This window comes from Leuresthes tenuis, unplaced genomic scaffold (genome assembly GCF_036924035.1).
Source record: "Leuresthes tenuis unplaced genomic scaffold, fLeuTen1.0.hap1 SCAF_11, whole genome shotgun sequence".
NCBI lineage: Eukaryota > Metazoa > Chordata > Actinopteri > Atheriniformes > Atherinopsidae > Leuresthes > Leuresthes tenuis.
Window position 1 is genome coordinate 19,586,305 of NW_027325365.1, and position 19,132 is coordinate 19,605,436.

At 42.7% G+C, this 19,132-nt stretch overlaps 2 protein-coding genes across 2 annotated transcripts; both read left to right on the forward strand.

Moving 5' to 3' along the window:
- The first annotated feature begins 715 nt into the window (after positions 1-715).
- Positions 716-10,091, forward strand: fam193b (family with sequence similarity 193 member B). Its single transcript, XM_072395969.1, has 10 exons — positions 716-1,032; positions 3,308-3,586; positions 4,128-4,329; positions 6,410-6,628; positions 6,955-7,366; positions 7,477-7,660; positions 7,777-8,010; positions 8,294-9,341; positions 9,424-9,499; positions 9,628-10,091. Exons 1-10 carry the CDS (start codon positions 874-876, stop codon positions 9,722-9,724), a joined length of 2,910 nt encoding a protein of 969 aa, XP_072252070.1. The 5' UTR covers positions 716-873; the 3' UTR covers positions 9,725-10,091.
- Positions 10,092-11,506: 1,415 nt separating this feature from the next.
- On the forward strand, positions 11,507-19,009 carry LOC140318246 (probable ATP-dependent RNA helicase DDX41). The gene is made up of 17 exons (XM_072395970.1): positions 11,507-11,685; positions 13,791-13,886; positions 14,344-14,494; positions 14,618-14,692; positions 14,811-14,871; positions 14,976-15,112; positions 15,209-15,281; positions 15,368-15,521; positions 15,964-16,100; positions 16,392-16,554; positions 16,950-17,081; positions 17,207-17,278; positions 17,362-17,458; positions 17,748-17,897; positions 17,991-18,062; positions 18,425-18,535; positions 18,620-19,009. Exons 1-17 carry the CDS (start codon positions 11,659-11,661, stop codon positions 18,754-18,756), a joined length of 1,845 nt encoding a protein of 614 aa, XP_072252071.1. The 5' UTR covers positions 11,507-11,658; the 3' UTR covers positions 18,757-19,009.
- The last annotated feature ends 123 nt before the right edge of the window (positions 19,010-19,132 follow it).

Genomic DNA, 19,132 nt, shown 5'->3' on the forward strand with positions numbered 1-19,132 from the left:
TTATTATATTTTTCTGTTCATCCCTAGACCTTTACTTAATTGTATTTCTATAAAAGTACTTTTTTATTATTGTTGAATGGATTATATGACCATTCAAGACATACCGAAAACTTGAATCATCCATCCATTGTTTATACCCGCTTAATCCGTCGGTCGGGTGGCTGGGGGGCTGGAGCCTATCCCAGCGGTCATCGGGCGAGAGGCGGGGTACACCCTGGACAGGTCGCCAGACCATCACAGAGTCACACAGAGACAAATGAGACAAACAACCACACACACGCTCACACTCACTCCTAAGGACAATTTTAGAGACACCAAATTAACATGCATGTTTTTGGACAGTGGGAGGAAGACCCGGAGAGAACCCACGCATATACGGGGAGAACACGCAAACTCCACACAGAAAAGCCCCAGCCGGGAGTTGAACCTGGAACACTCTCGCTGTGAGGCGACGGTGCTAACCACAACTTAAATCATAGTCATACTATAATATAAATATGGCCACCCAATAAAGTAATGTTTTCAGTTTCTAGGCTGAAAATTATGACTAGTTAGTTTATAAATAATATTTTCATACATGTGCCGGAGAAAGGAAAACAGAAGGTAAGATTGCCCTTAGTAAATATGGCGCTGTCTGGCTTCACCACCTGAATGCGAGTGGAGCTGTGTTCTAACTGTGGGAGTGAAGCCTCTTTGCCAGCAGTATCTTTGACCTTTGAACTCCCGAGTGTGCCAGTACTCCGCCATATTGACTGTTGTCTTGACTGGAGGAGATAGAGAACATTTTGAGGTCCGAGAAGAAACGAAAGTGTGCGCTTTAAATCATCGAAACTGGTGCAAACTTGGCCAAAGCGTACCATAAATACCACCGTAATGGCAAGGAAGAAAAGCAAGCAGCAAGGGGTCGCCCAGAAGGAGCTTGTGCCTGGACAGCAGAACGCACCGAAGAGCCCAGTCTCTCCCGGCGATGCAGCTGGTGGTGGCGGCGGAGATGCTGGGCTCGATAGGTTGGCCAACAGCAGGGCGAACCAGGTAGCTTAAAGCAATCCTATCGTTACCTTTATTATAGGCTAAATAGTCTTTTTGCCAGCAACACTCTTCTAATCCAGGCACCCTCCACGGTGCTTCTATTTTATGTAACTAAACCACACTGAGGTGAAATTAAATGCATCCGCTCGCTACTTGAACGCTATTTCAGACTTAATGTACTTGCTGTGGATGTAGAGCTTCATGGCGTTGGATGTACAATTAAATAAATAACCAGTCCAACTTAATAGCAAGCACAATTTGCTTTAATGCAGTGTGGCCAGTACAGCTGCCCATCTCTCCTACCGGACAGGTGACATTGTGCCTCGGACAGTTCGTCCCATTTCCAGCGTTTACAACTCTTCATCCGCCCAGCTAACGTTAGCCGAAAGGCTAGTCGGTCTGTCTGCAGCTAGCGTGCTGCAAACGTGCTTGCTGCCTCCACTTGATCCGAGCAGAGGCTAACCAGCTAGTGGCTTAGCAGCTCGTTAGACAGCTAATAGAGATTGCGGGTTAGTGATCTGATGGGACCATTGGCCGGACGTATTTATGTTATTTTATTGCGTCTTATTACTTACCTTTTTCTTCCCCCACTGTATCTTCTGTGCTGTGGGAGTGTAACAGCAGCCAATGTCAGAAAGTTTCACAGTGCGAACCCTTAACTTGCGAGCTAATATTGCCAAGCTATATCGAAATCAGTGGCATTAGAAATCTGAGCTGATGGAAACCACAAGCCATAAAAAGAGAAGATGGGTTAGTCCCTCTCTGTTCAGCAACCATCTGAAATTGCATCTCACTTGAGTCTAACCTGACTGATTCTTGCATAACTTAATTACATTTATAGCGCATGTTGCTGATGCCCACCAAGATAGATCGATCAAATGAAAAAGCAACAGCCTTACAGTGAATCCAAGCCTGTGGTGTTCATTTATTTAAGCTCTTCCATGAAACACATCGTTAATGCAACTTGTTTTACTTCCCGGTTGAAACCTCAGGACGCTTTGCATCACATATGCACATCACTGGATTTAATTAAGCTATTGGCGTTTTATAAACCTGCAACTGAGTGTTTATACACACTCAAACTAACTTTGTGTGGACAAGTTAGTCTGATTGATGACCTGGGGATCGAAGCCAATTATGTTTACATTCTCTAGTTCTGTCATCTCAGATGTCTCTGTGGTTTATCTGGAATAATGTTCCTCTGTATGCACATATATTACATGCCTTTTAATCCTTGAGGCAGGACCCTTCTCCAGTTAATAATCCTCAGGTTGCAGATATGAGTTTTTCAGTGGCTGATTATTTATTTTCAGTGATCGGGGATGTCGCGTAATGCCGGCATCATGTTGCTGTGGCTGTATGTATGCATCGATTTAAATTGGTAACACACAAGTCATAGAATTGCTTAACTTAAATCAACATTTATTTCACAACATAAAGCCTCTTTAATCCTTGTTTTTGGCACTCTGTTAGCGGTGCACTTGCTGTATAAAAGAAATCAACAAAACAGAATTTTACAGGTACTCGAAGCTACTGTTGTCCACAGCAGCCGGGCTGACAAAAGCCTCCCAGACTGCAGATGTGTCTGCGGTCATTGTTTCGTGTACTTGCTTTGTAAAACGATTGGCAGCCAGTGCAGATTGTGAAGCCACAGAAGGCAAACTTGTGATATTGGGCAATATCATTCAAATGAAACTTACTAATGTGTAACACCATGTGATCATGATTGTCCTTTAATCTCCTTTCTGTTGAATTATAGAGCCGGTTAGCTGCAGGCAGCACCTGATGTTTGTGAATGTTGGCCTGTGTGCTGCACGGTGCGGCATTCGAAGCATTATTTGTTGCTATGTTTGCCTGCATTTGTAGACCCCCGTTTGAAACGGTGTTTAGAAGCCCCGCTTGCTGACAGCTGTTTGCGGCAGCGTTAATAAAAGCCCGCTGACACAATTAAGACACTGAGCAACAGGGAAGAAGCTGCGAGTGAGGTCCACCGTGAGAAAAATAGTGAGTTTGCACCGTGGTCGTCAACAAAAAAACATTGTTGGAATGTGTATTTAGTGATTCTCTGGGCCATGGTTTTTTTTTCAAATTTTTATAGAAGATTGGCATTTTGATGTACTCGAAACTGGTCCCCCGGACCACCTCATTCCAAGTTAAGGAAGGGGTAAAAGGGTCAAATTAGATTAAGCTGTTTTTGTTGTTCACTAACGAACAAACAGATCACAGATCTCTGCTTTAAAAAGATGATCTCAGCCATGCTCTCTCTTTGTGTACCTAGCCCATGCACACCTGCTGCCTCCTGTGCCATCGAGAATTTAAGGACTGGGGAGCGGGCTCTGTGAACGGACTTCCCGGGGGCCATGGGACGAAGCTGGCCGACGCCGTGCCTGCGCTCTCCCAGGCCTTATTACGGGAGGCGCCGGGGCGCAAGCTGGCTGATGCCGTGCCCTCGCTGTCTCAGTCCCTGCTGGGAGAGGTGCCTCTATGGATCTGTCAGAGCTGCTGTAAGAGTGTGGAAGAGGAGGAGAGGCGGAGTACACAGGACCAGCCCACACCGGTGAATATAAAGGGACTAATGTCTGGGTCCTTCACACAACTTCTGTTCACTGACATTTGGATAAACTGGTTGTAACACTTACTGAACTCGTTGTTTCCTCTCTGTGAGTACAGGTTCATTGATAGGGGTTAGAGGTTGTTGTTGTGCTGTAAAGCAGGCAAAAATGTAGTTTTTCTTTATTTTATTTGCTGTCCACACACCACACTTTGTTTCACATAAATCGTCTGCGTGAAATGTCTTGATTTTACTTGTCATGAAAAAATATTTCACCCTCTGAGCCGTAATGACGTCACGCTGCAGTGATCATAGACCTCAGAGGGTTCAGTAAGACCACAACTGAACGTGGGGTTTGTGGTGTGGTGTTGATATTTGGCCCAAACGGTAACCTTAAAGATGATAAAGAGGTGGAGCCTTGAAGTGATTGTTAAATGAGTCTTTATTTGACTCTTTATTTAATCCGTTGAATTGCGAGTCTGAATGCAAGTCTACCTAAACAGTCTGATGATTAACTAATCCGGTGGCTTTTTTCTTTCAAATCCAGGTACCATTGTCACACTCTTCCTCCTGTAAGTCCCAAAGCTGTGGGAACGGTTACCCGGAGCAAAGTACTGTAGACTGGGACCCAAGTTCCTTCCTGTCAGCCCACAAACTGTCAGGTCTCTGGAACTCTGCCCACACCAACGGAGGGGAGCACTGCAACCACAACACTTCATCACACTCACAACAAGGTCTGTCATCACAGGGTAAGAGAAAAACATCCAATAGCAAAGGCTGTGATAACTGAAAACGACTCAAAGAAATGTTTCTCTTCTTAAGTGGACATGAACTTTGTTAGAAACAGTGCTGGCTGAGTTGTTCACGCAGCAGTCAATGTGTGATACACGTTAGACGCCTTTTCAACTGTTGGGCTGCTGCATCTCAAAGGACCACCGATGCATCCTGTGACTCTGCTCTGCTCTCTGAGGGGTTTTGGGCTCAGCTTTCTGAAAAGTAGAATAGTTTGTTATTCATTTAAAATAGCAGTTTAGACTGGGAGGTGGTGTTAAACCATGAATTATTTGGAAAAAGAAACTTGTTCATATGATTGAAATCTTCATCGGAGAATAAGAACTCTAAGTCTTATTTTCTAACTAAATGGTAAATACCAGAGTTTGGCGTAGAGGTTGCACAGCAGCTGAGGCAATTTCATGCCTAAACCTGTTCACCAAGACGAGCAAAGATTTCACACATCGGGTTCTGTTGATGGAACACATTTTCACTCCTCCGATTTGCCAAAATCCTGCTTCGGAAATGACAGCACTATGTATTTATTGATATCCTAAGCTCCCAAAAACATGGCTCTCGTAGGGAGTGATCCAGAGTTTAGATTTCTCATTTGGATTGTGATTCTTGGCCTTTTTTGTATTAATTCAGAAATGCTTTTAAGTGGAACTGTAAAACAGAGCGTTTTACAACAAATGTATTTATCTTCCTAAATACCCTGTAAAATGGCTTAAGTAAGACTCAAGACTGTCTTGCGATGATGCTGGGATGCCTGTCAGCCTGTTCGGGCCCGTGTACCAAGTGGTCGCGACTGCATTATTACATGAGGCCACAGTACTTATGGGCTGCACCTCATCCACGTTGAAACCCAGTCGGCTCACGTTTTGTGATTTCAGTGGGCTCGGTGTTGTCGTGTTAATGGAAGCAGTCCACAGAAAGAGAAGCACCTGCTAAAGTACTAACAAACACCTTTTTATCGGTTCTGTGCAGTAGGAAGTTGCCACATTTACCTGAAGTGACGCAAACACCGACAGTCTCCTCAGTCCCAAAATAGAATTTAAAAACAGCCACAGCTAGAAAGAAACCCATCATGCAAATACAGAAAAAAAATGTATCAGATAAATCTATCATGTAAAATTATATAACAAGTCACGACAGTCAAAGTACTTCAAAAAGAAGCGTCGAAATCACTACCGTGGATCCGCACCTGGTGGCTCACCTTACAGCTATAACACATGTTTGTAGTAACGTGTTTTTGAATGTAGGTTCATACGTGCTACCTGCTCAGTCTAATTGAGTAACTCTGGTACTTTATGGGGTGTTTCTTTCCTCAACCGCCTTAAAGCTGTTTCATTAGCGGAGAAATGGAAGTGATGCGTGTTTGTGCTTCTGAGAGGCAGGTGCTTGTCTTGGCAGTGTGAATCGTGGAAGACGGCTATCATTATTTATTTTATTTCCTTGCCCCCCCTCCCTCTTGGTTTATCAGCTGATTTCATGTTCACCTGACGCGTTGCTGAGCTCGTGTCTCTAGTTTCACAAACATTTGAATGGCCCGTGTTGGCAGATTGTTGTTAAATGGAACAAAGTGGAAGTAATCAAATGATGCATGCGTGCTGTACAGGCAGATGTTTCCTTTAATGTCTAATTGAATTGAATTGAATTTGATAAATTTTCTTTTTGGGGTTGAGGCTTTGTTTGCATTTGGAGTTGGGTGGTGGTTACTCTCAGGGATGTTGGTTTCTGTCTCGTAGCTGTAATAAAGCAGAGGGTTAAATGTACCTCTGTAGGGATTTTCCATGTTTTATCATGTAATTAGTTCCTCAAGTCATCTCAAACTCACTGAGATGTGGTGATATTGTGGTATGGATAGTAAGAGTATTTGAAATTGATATGTTTAATACACAGTGCTAACAAACAAAACATGTATTCTTATGCGTCGATCTGTTAAACTTGGATTGATTGTGGACACTTAAATTGGCCTTCTTCTTAGCATTTTTGTTTTTGCTTTGTGTCCACCACGTAGTCCTGTGTAAAATGTTTCAAGCATGTTTGTACCTGCAGGTGTAACAGCAGGATCAGCCTGTCTTGAGAAAAGAGGACTTCATGAAGCACCTGGAAAATCTGCTAAAACGTCAGCGCCCAAAGTATGTCCCTACAGTCACCCATCATCCCAGAATTCCAGTGGATCTTCTGCTGGGAACCCCCTGTCTACCTCAGCAGACCTTTGTAAGACCACTCCCAAGCACTTCAAGACCATGTGCCGTCGACCAACGCCGCCAGGTCAATGTTCTTCATCTCCCTGGGATCGGTTGCATTGAACTGAATCTGAGATTCAAAGAATCCAGAACTTTAAAGAAAGAATGTTTTCGATCTCTCATTAAGTTTAAAGCATTGATTATCGGATTATACAAGCTGTTTTATCTAACCTTATTTACAGTCTTTTTCTTTTTTTTTTGTGAGAGTCTCTTTGCTTTTTCAGTTGTGATTAAAGCAGCAGAAATAATTTGTAAAAACCTGTTTGTTTGTTTTTAAACTGGTACACTTTAAAAATGAGATATAATAAGTGGGACCTAGAGCTAATTTCTGTCTATGTTTGAATTGTCCAGGTGAGGCCTTCCATCCCAACGACCACCATCAACACACAGACTTGTCGGTACCCCCCAACAGTCCCACCGGCCTTTCTTCCCAGCATTCCACCCTCCTTCCCCCAAAGCCGAACTCTGGGCAGCACGGCCATGTAACCTCTTCCTGTGGCACTGGCGTGGCAGCCCATGCTCCTTTCTCCCCGTTGGTACCAAATCTCCAAAGCCCCACAGCCAAACTCAGCTCTCCAAGTCCAGACAGCCCAACATCTGTCCATAAGCCCAGCCCATGCAAAAACTCCCACATTCCTGCTGTGAATACACAACACAACAAACTGGGCACGTCTCTCATGGGCTGTAACCACTCATGTAATGGTCACAGTCCGGGAACCGTGGCCACCTCCAATGTAGGTCATCTAACAGCAGGAGCCTGCAGGTTGGTGTTAATGTCTCCGCATTGCTTTTCTTTAACAGGTAAAGTTTGAGTGTTTACTTAAAGAACAAGTGCACCCTGAGGTGTTCATATCTCGTCTTTTCTCTTTTTAGGGATCAAACATGTAAAGGGCACAAGGTGACGAATGGGACATTGTGCCATCCGCCGTCGGAGCTGGAGGAGGGGGAAGATGAAGACAGCAGCTCTGAGAGAAGCTCCTGCGCCTCTTCTTCCACCAACCAGAAGGATGGAAAGTACTGCGACTGCTGCTACTGCGAGTTCTTTGGACACAATGCGGTACTTTTAGCTGTCACCTTTTTGAAATTGCAGTTAAAAGTTAACATTTTTTACAGCAGACTTATTAATCGTCCATAAAAGCGAAAAGAGTGACAAATGTCTTCTGTGTCATTCAGCCTCCGGCTGCACCAACCAGCCGAAACTACGCTGAGATCCGCGAGAAGCTTCGCTCTCGTCTAACCCGACGCAAAGAGGAGCTTCCTCAGCGTCAAGATTCAGAACTGACAGCGGCTGGTGCCATTGACAACAGGGACGTGGACGAGCTGCTAGACTTCATAAACAGTTCTGAGCCCAAACCCGTCAACAGTGCCAAGGCTGCCAAAAGGGCGCGACACAAACAAAAGAAGAAGGTGCGGTAACCGTAGAAACCATGTGGCTGATGATTGTTTTTGTGAATTTTCATCATCTACCCTATAGTGCTTAGAAACCTCAACAAAAACTAGCACCTTATGATGGGTATCAAAAACAAGAAAATGATCCCCAACACAGATATAATTTTGTCTTTTCAAATAGTGATAAATAATCTAACCTTTAGATCTTTTTTTGGAAACATCTCTACTTATTTGTTACCTCAGTAACATTACATTATGCACCTACTTTCTCTCTCATACGTGTGCTCCGTGTCTGTTTTAGGAAAAAGCTCAGCAGGGCAACATGGGCGCTGCAGGCAGTGACCCCCACTCCGATCCGTCTGAGCCCATCGATGAGCCCATCCCCGACGGTCCAGAAGCCAGTCGGCTGCTCGACTGGCCTCAGCTGGAACTCGAACGGGTCAACAGTTTTCTCACAAGTCGACTAGAAGAGATAAAGAACACCATCAAAGACTCGATCCGGGCCTCGTTTAGCATGTATGACCTCAATCTGGATGTCAATGACTTCCCAAAGAAGGCAGCCACGTTGGAGGGAAACCATTTACTGTCACACCTTAATGGTTCCTCTGACTTGCAGCAGATAGACCTGGACCTCTCCCCTCTTTCACTGGGAACCTTTAAGAGCCACTTGGACCTGGTTAATGGATGGGAGGACTCAAGTATTGCCCCATCCCCTAATGCCACCACCACTTCATCAGGGGTGGGCACTGCTTTAAAGGACACCCAGCGGTTGCACACTACAACCAGTCTGTCAAAGCTCATAAGAGTTCGATCCCCAGAAAGATGCACTTCCACTGGATCTGACAGTTTTCCACAGGTGCCAGCCCAAGCTACAGCTAAAACGAAGGAAGACACTCCTGATGCGAAAAACACGACAGCTGGGAATAACGGTGCAAAGTCAAAGAAAAATAAAAAACAGCAGCAGAGACAGGAGCAATGTGTGTCAGAGCAAAGTTCCAATAAACCAACCAAAGCTGCCTCTGTGAATGAAGCACCTAAAACAAATGAGTCTAAAGAAATGGCATCGAATGGATCAAAGTCTGGGCATAAACAGCCCCAGCACTCTGCAGACAACCAGAGAAACGGGCCTAAGAAAGCTGAAGAGGGTAAATCATCCAAACATGCAACAAATGGCGGGCTCTTGGGTGCACAAAGGGGCAAAAGTGACACAGATGCACGGGGAGGTCGGTCTGAGCACGAATCGGAGAAAGTTCACCCCAATATTCAGGCAAATGGGTCTCAACAGCAACAATCCAAGGGGAAAAATAGGAAGAACAAGAACAAGGGTGAAAAGTCGAGCAGCACTATTGGTACGGGAAACTATCTGCATTTCTAACCCACGTTTATTTGAATCTTTCCATCTAATGTTTGATGTTTATTTGTATTCCTTAGATGATGTCTTTCTGCCTAAAGATGTGGATCCAACAGAGATGGATGAGATTGATCGGGAAGTTGAATACTTTAAAAGGTAGGCACACTACACAAGAGCGCATTTGAAAAATATTGGAGTTGTTACATTTAATCATCTAACTTGGGCTTTTTTTTTTTCTTCTTTCCTACTCCTATTGTGTCCGCTCTTTTCTTTACTCCCTATAGGTTTTGTCTCGATTCTGCCAAGCAGACTCGCCAGAAGGTAGCAGTGAACTGGTCCAACTTCAGCCTCAAAAAAGTTCCTTCCAATGCAGCTCAATAACTTGGATGAGTGCCAGAGAAAGAAAGAAAAAAAACCTCACACCACAAACTCTTTCAGTAGAGATCTGTTTGGCCTGAGGCCTTCTCTCATTCCCAGTTTTCTTCTCACAAAGTCAAGAGACCCTGGTTCAAAATCACACTCTCCATTCAGAAGACTGAAAACATTAAACGTGGCCTACAGGCCAGGAAGCATCCTCAAGGCCGACTCTACCCTTTGCTATTATTGCAATGTTCACTGAGTGAGAGATGCAAAAAAGAAAATGGAGAGAAAAGTCTGTTGAATCAACTGCATCCATGTGCTTACGTATATGTAAACAATTACCTTACATGAAATAAATGGTTTTATCACAAATCTTGAGACATTTTAACGTTGTTAAAGCTGCTGAATTCCAATCAGTTCGATTTGGTGCTCATCATCCATTACATTCTGCTTTTCTACAGTCCAGCCCAATACACCAGTCTCAATGGACATTTGTCTTTATAGTGTTCAGCTGTTAAGAAGAAGAAAAAAGCAGCACAAGACGTTTATGACCTAGTATTTCACCTCTACAGGGAGCAACAGTGATGACAATTGCATTGATTTTACAAACAAGGAGACTGCAGGGCCTCTGTTGGTTGCTTTGAATCGGAATACATGTCCCAAGGTTTGACTGGTCAACAAACTGCTTACGAATCCAGTGAGACGAATGAAATGACAAAACACTTGACTTACCTGCTATACTGTCTTGTTATGAAGTAAAAAGAAATGAGAGCATGAATGTTTCCACAGTTAATTTGCCAACAACACTAATATATTTAATTTATTGATTTTAGGTTTCGCATTTGGCCTATTTGGCCCGTCTCAAAAAAAGATCTATATATTATCAAGTACCCCTGCAAAAGCATACTTGTGCATGATAACTAGGACACAAAAAATGATGTAACCCCCCCCCCCCCAAGTCCTATTCTGCAAAAAGTTAAATGTCTGTGTTGCTTCCGTGTCAGTCCATCTGTGGTGTTAGTAATGAACAGTTATCTCTTAGAACGATATCCAGTATACAGATCTGTCGGAGTAAGTCCATTGCCATGAGTTTCGACCCCAGTGCTGCAGCACGTTGAAACCAGTCTGCTGTGTTCATTCTAATAATGAAACCATGACCTCGTGTTTGACGGAGGTAATTCAAATACTTGTACATAAGGAGTGGATATTATTGGCTCATTCAAATCTTTGTCATGCGTTGTGAGGGTTGTGTGTGAGAGAGTGAGCTTCATTTTCAACCATACTACTCTTACTTTTCCTGTGATCTTGATTGCACCCTCGTCAGCTTACCTGTCTAAAGCCTCGGTTTTGATTATCTTCTGATCACAACAGACACCTATCATTCACCAACCTTTGGGTTTTCACCAGTATCACTGTTTTAGCTGATGGCTTTCATGGAGATGGATGATTTCTTTTTTTTTTTTTTTTTTTAAACATGTCCTGAGAATTTGTTTTTAAATATAACGCCTCTGATGCTTTCCAGGTTATACTCAGTTAGAGAAGATTATCTTAAATGTTTCGAATGTAGATTTATACTATACCAATAATAGCCAAGTGTATGTTGGCTTGTTTCTTTTTTTTTAATTCACTTTTTGATACTGTGAAAAATCTTTCGTACTGAAAGATTAAAACAAAAACGTTTTGACAAAAATAAAGTGTGGTGTTTGCTTTCTAAGTTTAACGTTTTGGTTTGGTATCCATGATAAGTGCATTTGTGCAGCGTGCTTGTCCGACGTCACTTGTTTGGAAGACGCGACGCTGTAAGGTTTGACCACTCCAGCGCCCCGTACGATATCAACGCTTCCTCAGTAGTGTAAACATGCGTATTGCATTTATCAATTGAATTTTGTTGCTAGTATATGATCTGTAACTAGTTGTTAAAGTACATATAAAACGTTATCGAATTCATAAGCAAAATGGAGACCGAAAATCATCTCAAAAAGGTAAGTTTAGCGCTTGGTATGAAAAACATGAAGAGCTATGCTAGCTACCGACAGCTAATGTTAGCTAGCTAATTATAAACTGTCTAAAAAATATTGCCTATTACGGCGTCAAAAACATTTTTAACAAACTGACTATTAAAGTTCGAATAACAGAGGGGCCAGTTATTTGAATTATGTGACGTATAAATGTTAAGATTAGCAATAGTGAAGTTCCACAATACCCGCAGCAAATACGAAATGATTACGTTTACAAATGACGATTAAACGCCTCAGAAAAAACTGCTATTGTTTAACTTAACACTCCAATGAGTCTGTACATAATAGCTGATGCACTTTTTAGACACGATTGCGCGTGTAATATCAAGACAATCCTAATCTATTTGGTAATAGGGAGAGCAATCATTTATAACCTGAGTAGGTGAGATATTGTGACTATCGTAGCTTTTCACATCGTTTTGAAATTCATTAAGCCGTCCAGAAACTTCACTCGATGGTGGCGTTTCCATCCTGAAAGTGGCAGTTTGTGTCAGGAAAGAACATTTAATCTAAGAATGAAGTGAACATTCAATGAATTCGCATTGATGCTCAGCATCTAAAGCAACAAATGTGGTCAAATCGTGCCAACAAAACGTTCTCCACAGCATAGTAATCCTACCAGATGTACACCGTCTCTCAATACATACAACTTGTGTATCACTAATCAAAACTAAAAAGTACAAAGTAAAGTAGATAATGATTATTTTAAGAAAAACTGCCCTTACAACGGTCGTGATATATTACACTGTCATTATTTATTTGACAAAACTTTAGTCAAAATGCAGAAGCAGACTGCAAGTCAACTTTCAGTCTATCATTCTTCAGTTGGAAAGATTCATAATAAGTGGAAAACGGACTGTTTCCAATCTTCCCAGGACTGTTCAACCCAAGGCCAGGCCGTTCAATGCTCAAAGAAACTGCAAAAAAAAAAGAGATAGGAGAGAGTGACTCTGTGAACATTGCCTGACAAGTGCATGACAGTGCAATTAGAAAAAAACTGAACAAGTAGTGCCAGGAAAAAGTCTGTTCTGTCTCACAAGAACATTGCTCGTGGCTCAGGTCTGCAGAGTTGAATCTGAAGAAACCACAAGACTCCTGGATCAGTGTTCTTTGGACAGCAGAAACAAAACTCGAGTTTCTTGTCCATCTTATACAAACTGTCAAGCACAGTGGTGGAGAGATGATGATTTGGGCTTCTTTTGCAGCCACAGGACCTGGGCACCTTACAGTCATCATTGAATTCACCATGGACTCCTCTGTATACCAAAGGATTGTAGAGTCAAATTTGTGCTCTGAGTTTCCACTTAGTTTTGTTAAATAAGTAATTATGCATAACAGCGTAAAGTATGTTGTTGTGTTACGACAAGCACAGAATATAACTGTGGTTTAAGGTCATAACTTTGATAATTGTTGCTAAATATAAACTGATTCAAAGAGAAAGGACATACCGAGCACCCAAAGGGGCGACTGCTGCTGCCGAATGAAGGGAAAAAGAGTTGGACCGGCCTCTGTAGGCTCAACCCAGAAGCCACAGCTGCCTGTCAATCAGATGATTGATATGAAGCCGAAAACTGAAAGAACCTAAATAAAACACGATTTAACAGTTGTACTCGTGTCATTTTAAGACCTGGTAAGGACCAGATCACTTTTCTAATGTCCTGATACAAAAAACCTTTGCATTGAAAGAAAGTGTACTTTCTTTTTCACAGCTGTATGTCAGAGCAACCTTCCCAATTATTGAACCTTTTTTTTTTTTTTTTTCAAAGTCCTGCGCATAGTTTCCTCTTTTCAACCTAACTTATGGGCTTGTTCCGAGTTTGTTTCCTCTTTTAAGCGGGAACAGAAGTACATTGCAGAGGTTTAAAAGGACGAGATGTACTTTCACGTATGTCCATGAGGAACACGTCGATGCAAAACTCTTTGTTATGCAAAAAAAACATTCTTAAAGATATAAGACATGACTGCGACCGTGCTGTGGTCATTTCGCTCCGTAGATCAGTCAATGTTCTGGAATCTGGGGAGAAAAACAGCGTAGCTGATTATAGTAAGTGCACTTTGTTTTTCGACAGAGAACCTATGAGGAGGATGAACAGTCTGGCTCGGGCGGATCAGAGGATGATGATTATGTCCCGTATGTGCCGGTCAAAATCAGAAAGCAACAAATGGTAAGTTATCAAGCATTGTCCTGCTTAACACTTTAGAAATGGGAGACACTTGCCAATCTAGTCCACCAGTGGAGTACTGGGGCCAGTAAAGAATTTATGAAGCTGGTTATTAGCCTGTTTTTTTTCATAGATTACAGTAAAATGTTTTGTTTTTGCTAACCAAGGTACAGCAAGCCACTGACACTTTATTAGCAGTCTCGTGTTACCTTGCCAAAAAGGATGTCGGTGGGATTTTAGTAAGCTGCACACATAGATTTAACATTTTGAAAAAAAGAAATGGCCTTGGTGTTGGAGCGGGAATCCGAAACTCTTTGAATTGAAGTTTTTTGAGTTGGTGTTAAGGCAGGAAAGCTGCGATCGACGCATGTATCCCCAATGAGGGATTCAGTCAGCGAAGTATATTAACATCACTTGTGGTTATGATCATTTAAAGCATAAATGAACGCGTACTTCACAGCTCCAGAAGATGTTGCGTATACGAGGAAAGGCGGTGGACGAGGAGCAGAAGGACAGTGGAGAGGAGCAGAGGGATGAAGACGAGGGTCTTGGTCCTCGCTCCAATGTTAGTCTCCTTGACCAGCATCAGCACCTTAAAGAAAAGGCTGAAGGTATGTTCCAGTCGTTCAAACCAGACTTGACTCGTGTGATGACCTTTGTCTTTTTTTTTTTTTCAATTGACTCAATCATACGGGGCTCTTTAAATCTCAGTAGCCTCATGTTTGTATCTGCAGCCCGAAAGGAATCAGCCAAAGAGAAGCAGCTGAAAGAGGAGGAGAAGATTCTTGAAAGTGTTGCTGAGGGCAGAGGTAAAATAGTGCCGTCATGTGCCTTTGAAGTCGTGCTGAATTATTAATCAGATTTATAAACTTATAGATGTCTAAAAGTAATTGTGCAAACTTTGAACTTTTATCTTTCATCTTGTAGCTCTGATGTCTGTGAAGGAAATGGCCAAAGGTATCATATATGATGATCCCATAAAAACGAGGTGAGGTCCGCGTCAGTGAATTCTTGAGAGTAAAATGTTTCGAGCTGGGATTTCTGCTCGTTTCCTTCGTCTTGCCGTCCTTCTAACCCGACTCGTCCTTGCAGCTGGAACGCGCCGCGCTACATCCTGAATATGCCAGACACCAGACACGAACGCGTCAGGAAGAAATTTCACATCCTGGTGGATGGAGATGGCATCCCTGCTCCCATCAAAAGCTTCAGGGAGATGAAGTTTCCACCAGGTGAAAACCCACAGAGTCTCACGCCGTCCTCCCAGATAAAACCTTCAGCCACTCAGTAAACAACTGGCAACAAATCTCTGTTTACTGTGTTTGCAGCGATTCTGAAGGGCTTAAAAAAGAAGGGAATTGTGCACCCAACACCAATTCAAATTCAAGGAATCCCTACGGTGTAAGTTCAGCACACGGAGCTACAGTGCAGTGTTAAGGTGAAAATACATGTGAAGTGTTCTTAAGCTTGACGGTGTTTGTGTGTAGTCTGTCAGGTCGAGACATGATTGGCATCGCCTTCACTGGATCGGGAAAGACTTTGGTCTTCACCCTGCCGATCATCATGTTCTCCCTGGAGCAGGAGAAGAGGCTGCCTTTCTTCAAGAGAGAGGGCCCGTATGGACTCATCATCTGTCCTTCAGTAAGACGCGCTAGACAAACACTCGGTGCCATTAAACCACCAGAAAAAGGGAAAAGATGCGGACATGTCGATGAAAATGTGACGTTTCTCCCCTCGAGTGTGAAAATAATCGCTTCAGCAACTATGGGAAATGATCACGCTCACCTCAGAGAATTGTGACAGATCAGACTGCAACATACTGATTTGTTAGTATCCTCATCTGTGGCTTTAGAGTTTCAGTCAGTACGGTCAAATGCAGCCTGACTTTGCCATTTATTTGGCAGAGTCATGAAGTCATTTCCTGAAGCATGTCTGATGAGTAAACGTTTTTTTTCCAGTCAGTTATGAAACTGGGGAGTACAATTTCAGACTGTGGATATTTTCCCCTCGGATATGATGGCGTTAGCTGTGAGAAACATTCTTTTTCTGATTCCCATGACTTTAAAGCATGTGTGATTTTCAGCGAGAGTTGGCGAGGCAGACGCATGGCATCATAGAGTATTACTGCAAACTGCTGGAGGAGGAAGGAGCTCCTCAGCTGCGGACTGCTCTCTGCATCGGAGGAATGTCTGTGAAGGAGCAGATGGAGGTAGTGAAACAGTAAGTGAGACTGATGGCTTGTTTGGAGCCAAAAATCTGGATTCCATCCAGACTTTAGTTTGGAGTGAGTGTCGGGCAAAAGCTGCCTCGTTCAGCTTTGTCATTCTGGGAGGAACAAACCAGACAAAGATGAAATCTCCCCGTCATTATGCGTTACAAATTGGGTTTGTAGCAGAAATGCACTACAGCCTTGCTACTTGAGAACAGGGGTGACAACAAAACAACATTTTAAGAAGCTTAGGTGGTGAGTCATCCGTTTGGTTGACCTTCTCTGTGTCCTCTTGTTTCCAGCGGTGTCCACATGATGGTCGCCACCCCTGGAAGATTGATGGACTTGCTGCAGAAGAAGATGGTGAGCCTTGACATATGCCGCTACTTGGCTCTGGATGAAGCAGACAGGATGATTGACATGGGTTTTGAAGAAGACATCAGGACCATCTTCTCCTATTTTAAGGTGAGACACCCTTTTGTGGCTTTCGCTCTCAGTAATCTTACCGTTAATGAAGCAGTTTTATTTTGCGTTGTTGTGGTTTTTATCAGGTGTATCTCTACATATGTATATATAGATAGCTGTAAATCAGTCGTTATTTTGAGTAGGATGCCCACGAAAAGATCAAAAGTTTGAAACTTTTTCAAAGCTTCACTAAATTTGTCCATGAAACCTGCTTCTCGGCATCTTTAGTTTCTCTCCCACGCCTAATGTTTTCACAGGCAGCACGCTCTTCACGTTGCTGGCCAAGCCTTTTGTTCCAGTTGCTGCCATCAGTCTGTCGGTGCTGGATATTTTTTTTATGATCACAAACTTACCATGACAACAATAACCCTGACTGTTCTCCTTTCCATTCCCAGGGACAAAGACAAACCCTGCTTTTCAGTGCTACTATGCCCAAGAAGATCCAGAACTTTGCCAAGAGTGCTCTGGTCAAACCGATCACTATTAATGTGGGCAGGGCCGGAGCTGCCAGCTTGGATGTGATCCAGGTACATTATCTTTCTCTGCACTTTTGTTTCTTTTTTTTTTTTCTTTTCATAAGATAAGATTGCACTGAATTTGAAAAACACGCTCATGCCAAAATTTCACGGGCTAAATCTCAATGCGTGTGCAGGAAGTGGAATACGTCAAAGAGGAGGCCAAGATGGTGTACCTCCTGGAGTGTCTCCAGAAAACACCACCTCCGGTAGGTGCCGCCAGATAGTTAATGCACGCAGTTCTAAAATATATGAAATCAAACATGTCTCAAGTTCCTCTTTATTATGTCAGGTGCTCATATTTGCTGAGAAGAAAGCAGATGTAGATGCCATCCATGAGTATCTGCTGCTGAAGGGAGTGGAGGCAGTGGCCATACATGGAGGAAAAGGTATGCTGGACTCGGTTCTGATCACTGAAATGCAAAGCAGTCGCCGCACAGTAACATTTCCGTGTAGAGGATCACTGTATTTCGAGTAATGTTGCACCACACTTCAAACTCAGCTCAGAGCTTCTCTTCTCAGTTGTCTTGTAATTCCTCAGTACCACCACCAGATGGCAGTACTAGCTACAATTATCACAAGATTCTATTTTCAACAGTTATGCTATTTTATTTGAAAATGCTGCTTTGTTGAAGTGATATTTGCTGTTTGATGTTTTTTTTTGTTTGTTTTCTTTAGATCAGGAGGAAAGAACAAAAGCCATTGAAGCATTCAAAGAAGGAAAGAAGGATGTCTTAGTTGCAACAGATGTTGCTTCCAAGGGTCTGGATTTCCCAGCTATTCAGCATGTTGTGAACTATGACATGCCTGAGGAGATAGAAAACTATGGTAAGAGTCAATGTATATAAAAAACCATCAACCTTCTTTAAATTGTCACGTTATGTGTTTTAAAACTAATTGGCTCAAATGTTCTTGTTTCAGTCCACAGAATTGGAAGAACTGGGCGATCGGGCAAGACTGGTATTGCCACAACGTTCATCAATAAAGGCTGCGGTAAGAAAACATATTTATATTTTATTGTCACAATCTCGTGTCAGTATAGTGACTGCTGTGAGATGGTTTGCAACCTTTTTACAAAAAGGATGTAAAAGCCTCATAAAGTGATTAATTACTGCTGAGAAACGAGAGATGAGATACTCAGGATGCATAAGTACTCGTGTGGTTTACTATTGTTAGCGCAGCTTATAACAGATGTCATAGTGTTTGTAAAAACAGGGTGTGAAACCAAGACTGTAGGGCTACACAGCTTTGAATTATCATGACTTTTTTTGTTTTTGCACCTGGCTTTAGCAGGCTTGTTCTGTATTCAATGAAGGCAAGTTAACAGCAAGTGTGTGTCTTATGCCTCCTTATAGATGAGTCGGTGTTGATGGATCTTAAAGCTCTGCTAGTCGAAGCCAAGCAGAAGGTCCCTCCAGTCCTCCAGGTACTCCAGACAGGAGACGAAACCATGCTGGACATCGGAGGTGAGTCCAGTTTGCCTGCTTACGACTGGGCCTTTGCGGTTGTCTCTCATTACTTATCACTATCTGATTTGGGCTTTTTCACAGGAGAGAGGGGCTGTACATTCTGCGGTGGTCTCGGTCATCGTATTACAGACTGTCCAAAGCTGGAGGCCATGCAGACCAAGCAGGTCACCAACATCGGACGGAAAGACTACCTGGCTCATAGCTCAATGGACTTCTAAAAGCTTTTTCACCAGAACAAAGATTGTCCAATATTCTAAGGAAGTGAGAAAGATTTCTGAGGAAACTGTAGTTACATGTCATGTCACTGAAGTAAGGAAGTATATTTTATCATCACTTCAACACCGTATGTAGGTTTGTTAGATAAGAGGATGGGTCGTTTGCAAATTTCCTGACACTTGTTAGGAATATGTCTTTTGTAAAATACACTTTTCAAGCTCTAATTGTAAATAAAACCCCTATATTTGTTATGGATCTTTTGTGTTGTCTGTAAAAGTTGAGAGGTCTGGCATCACTTTTTTTTTACATGATGAGGAAGTTGCTGAAACACACAGAATAATGCAAAAGGAAGTTCAACTCAAGCAGCACACATCTCGA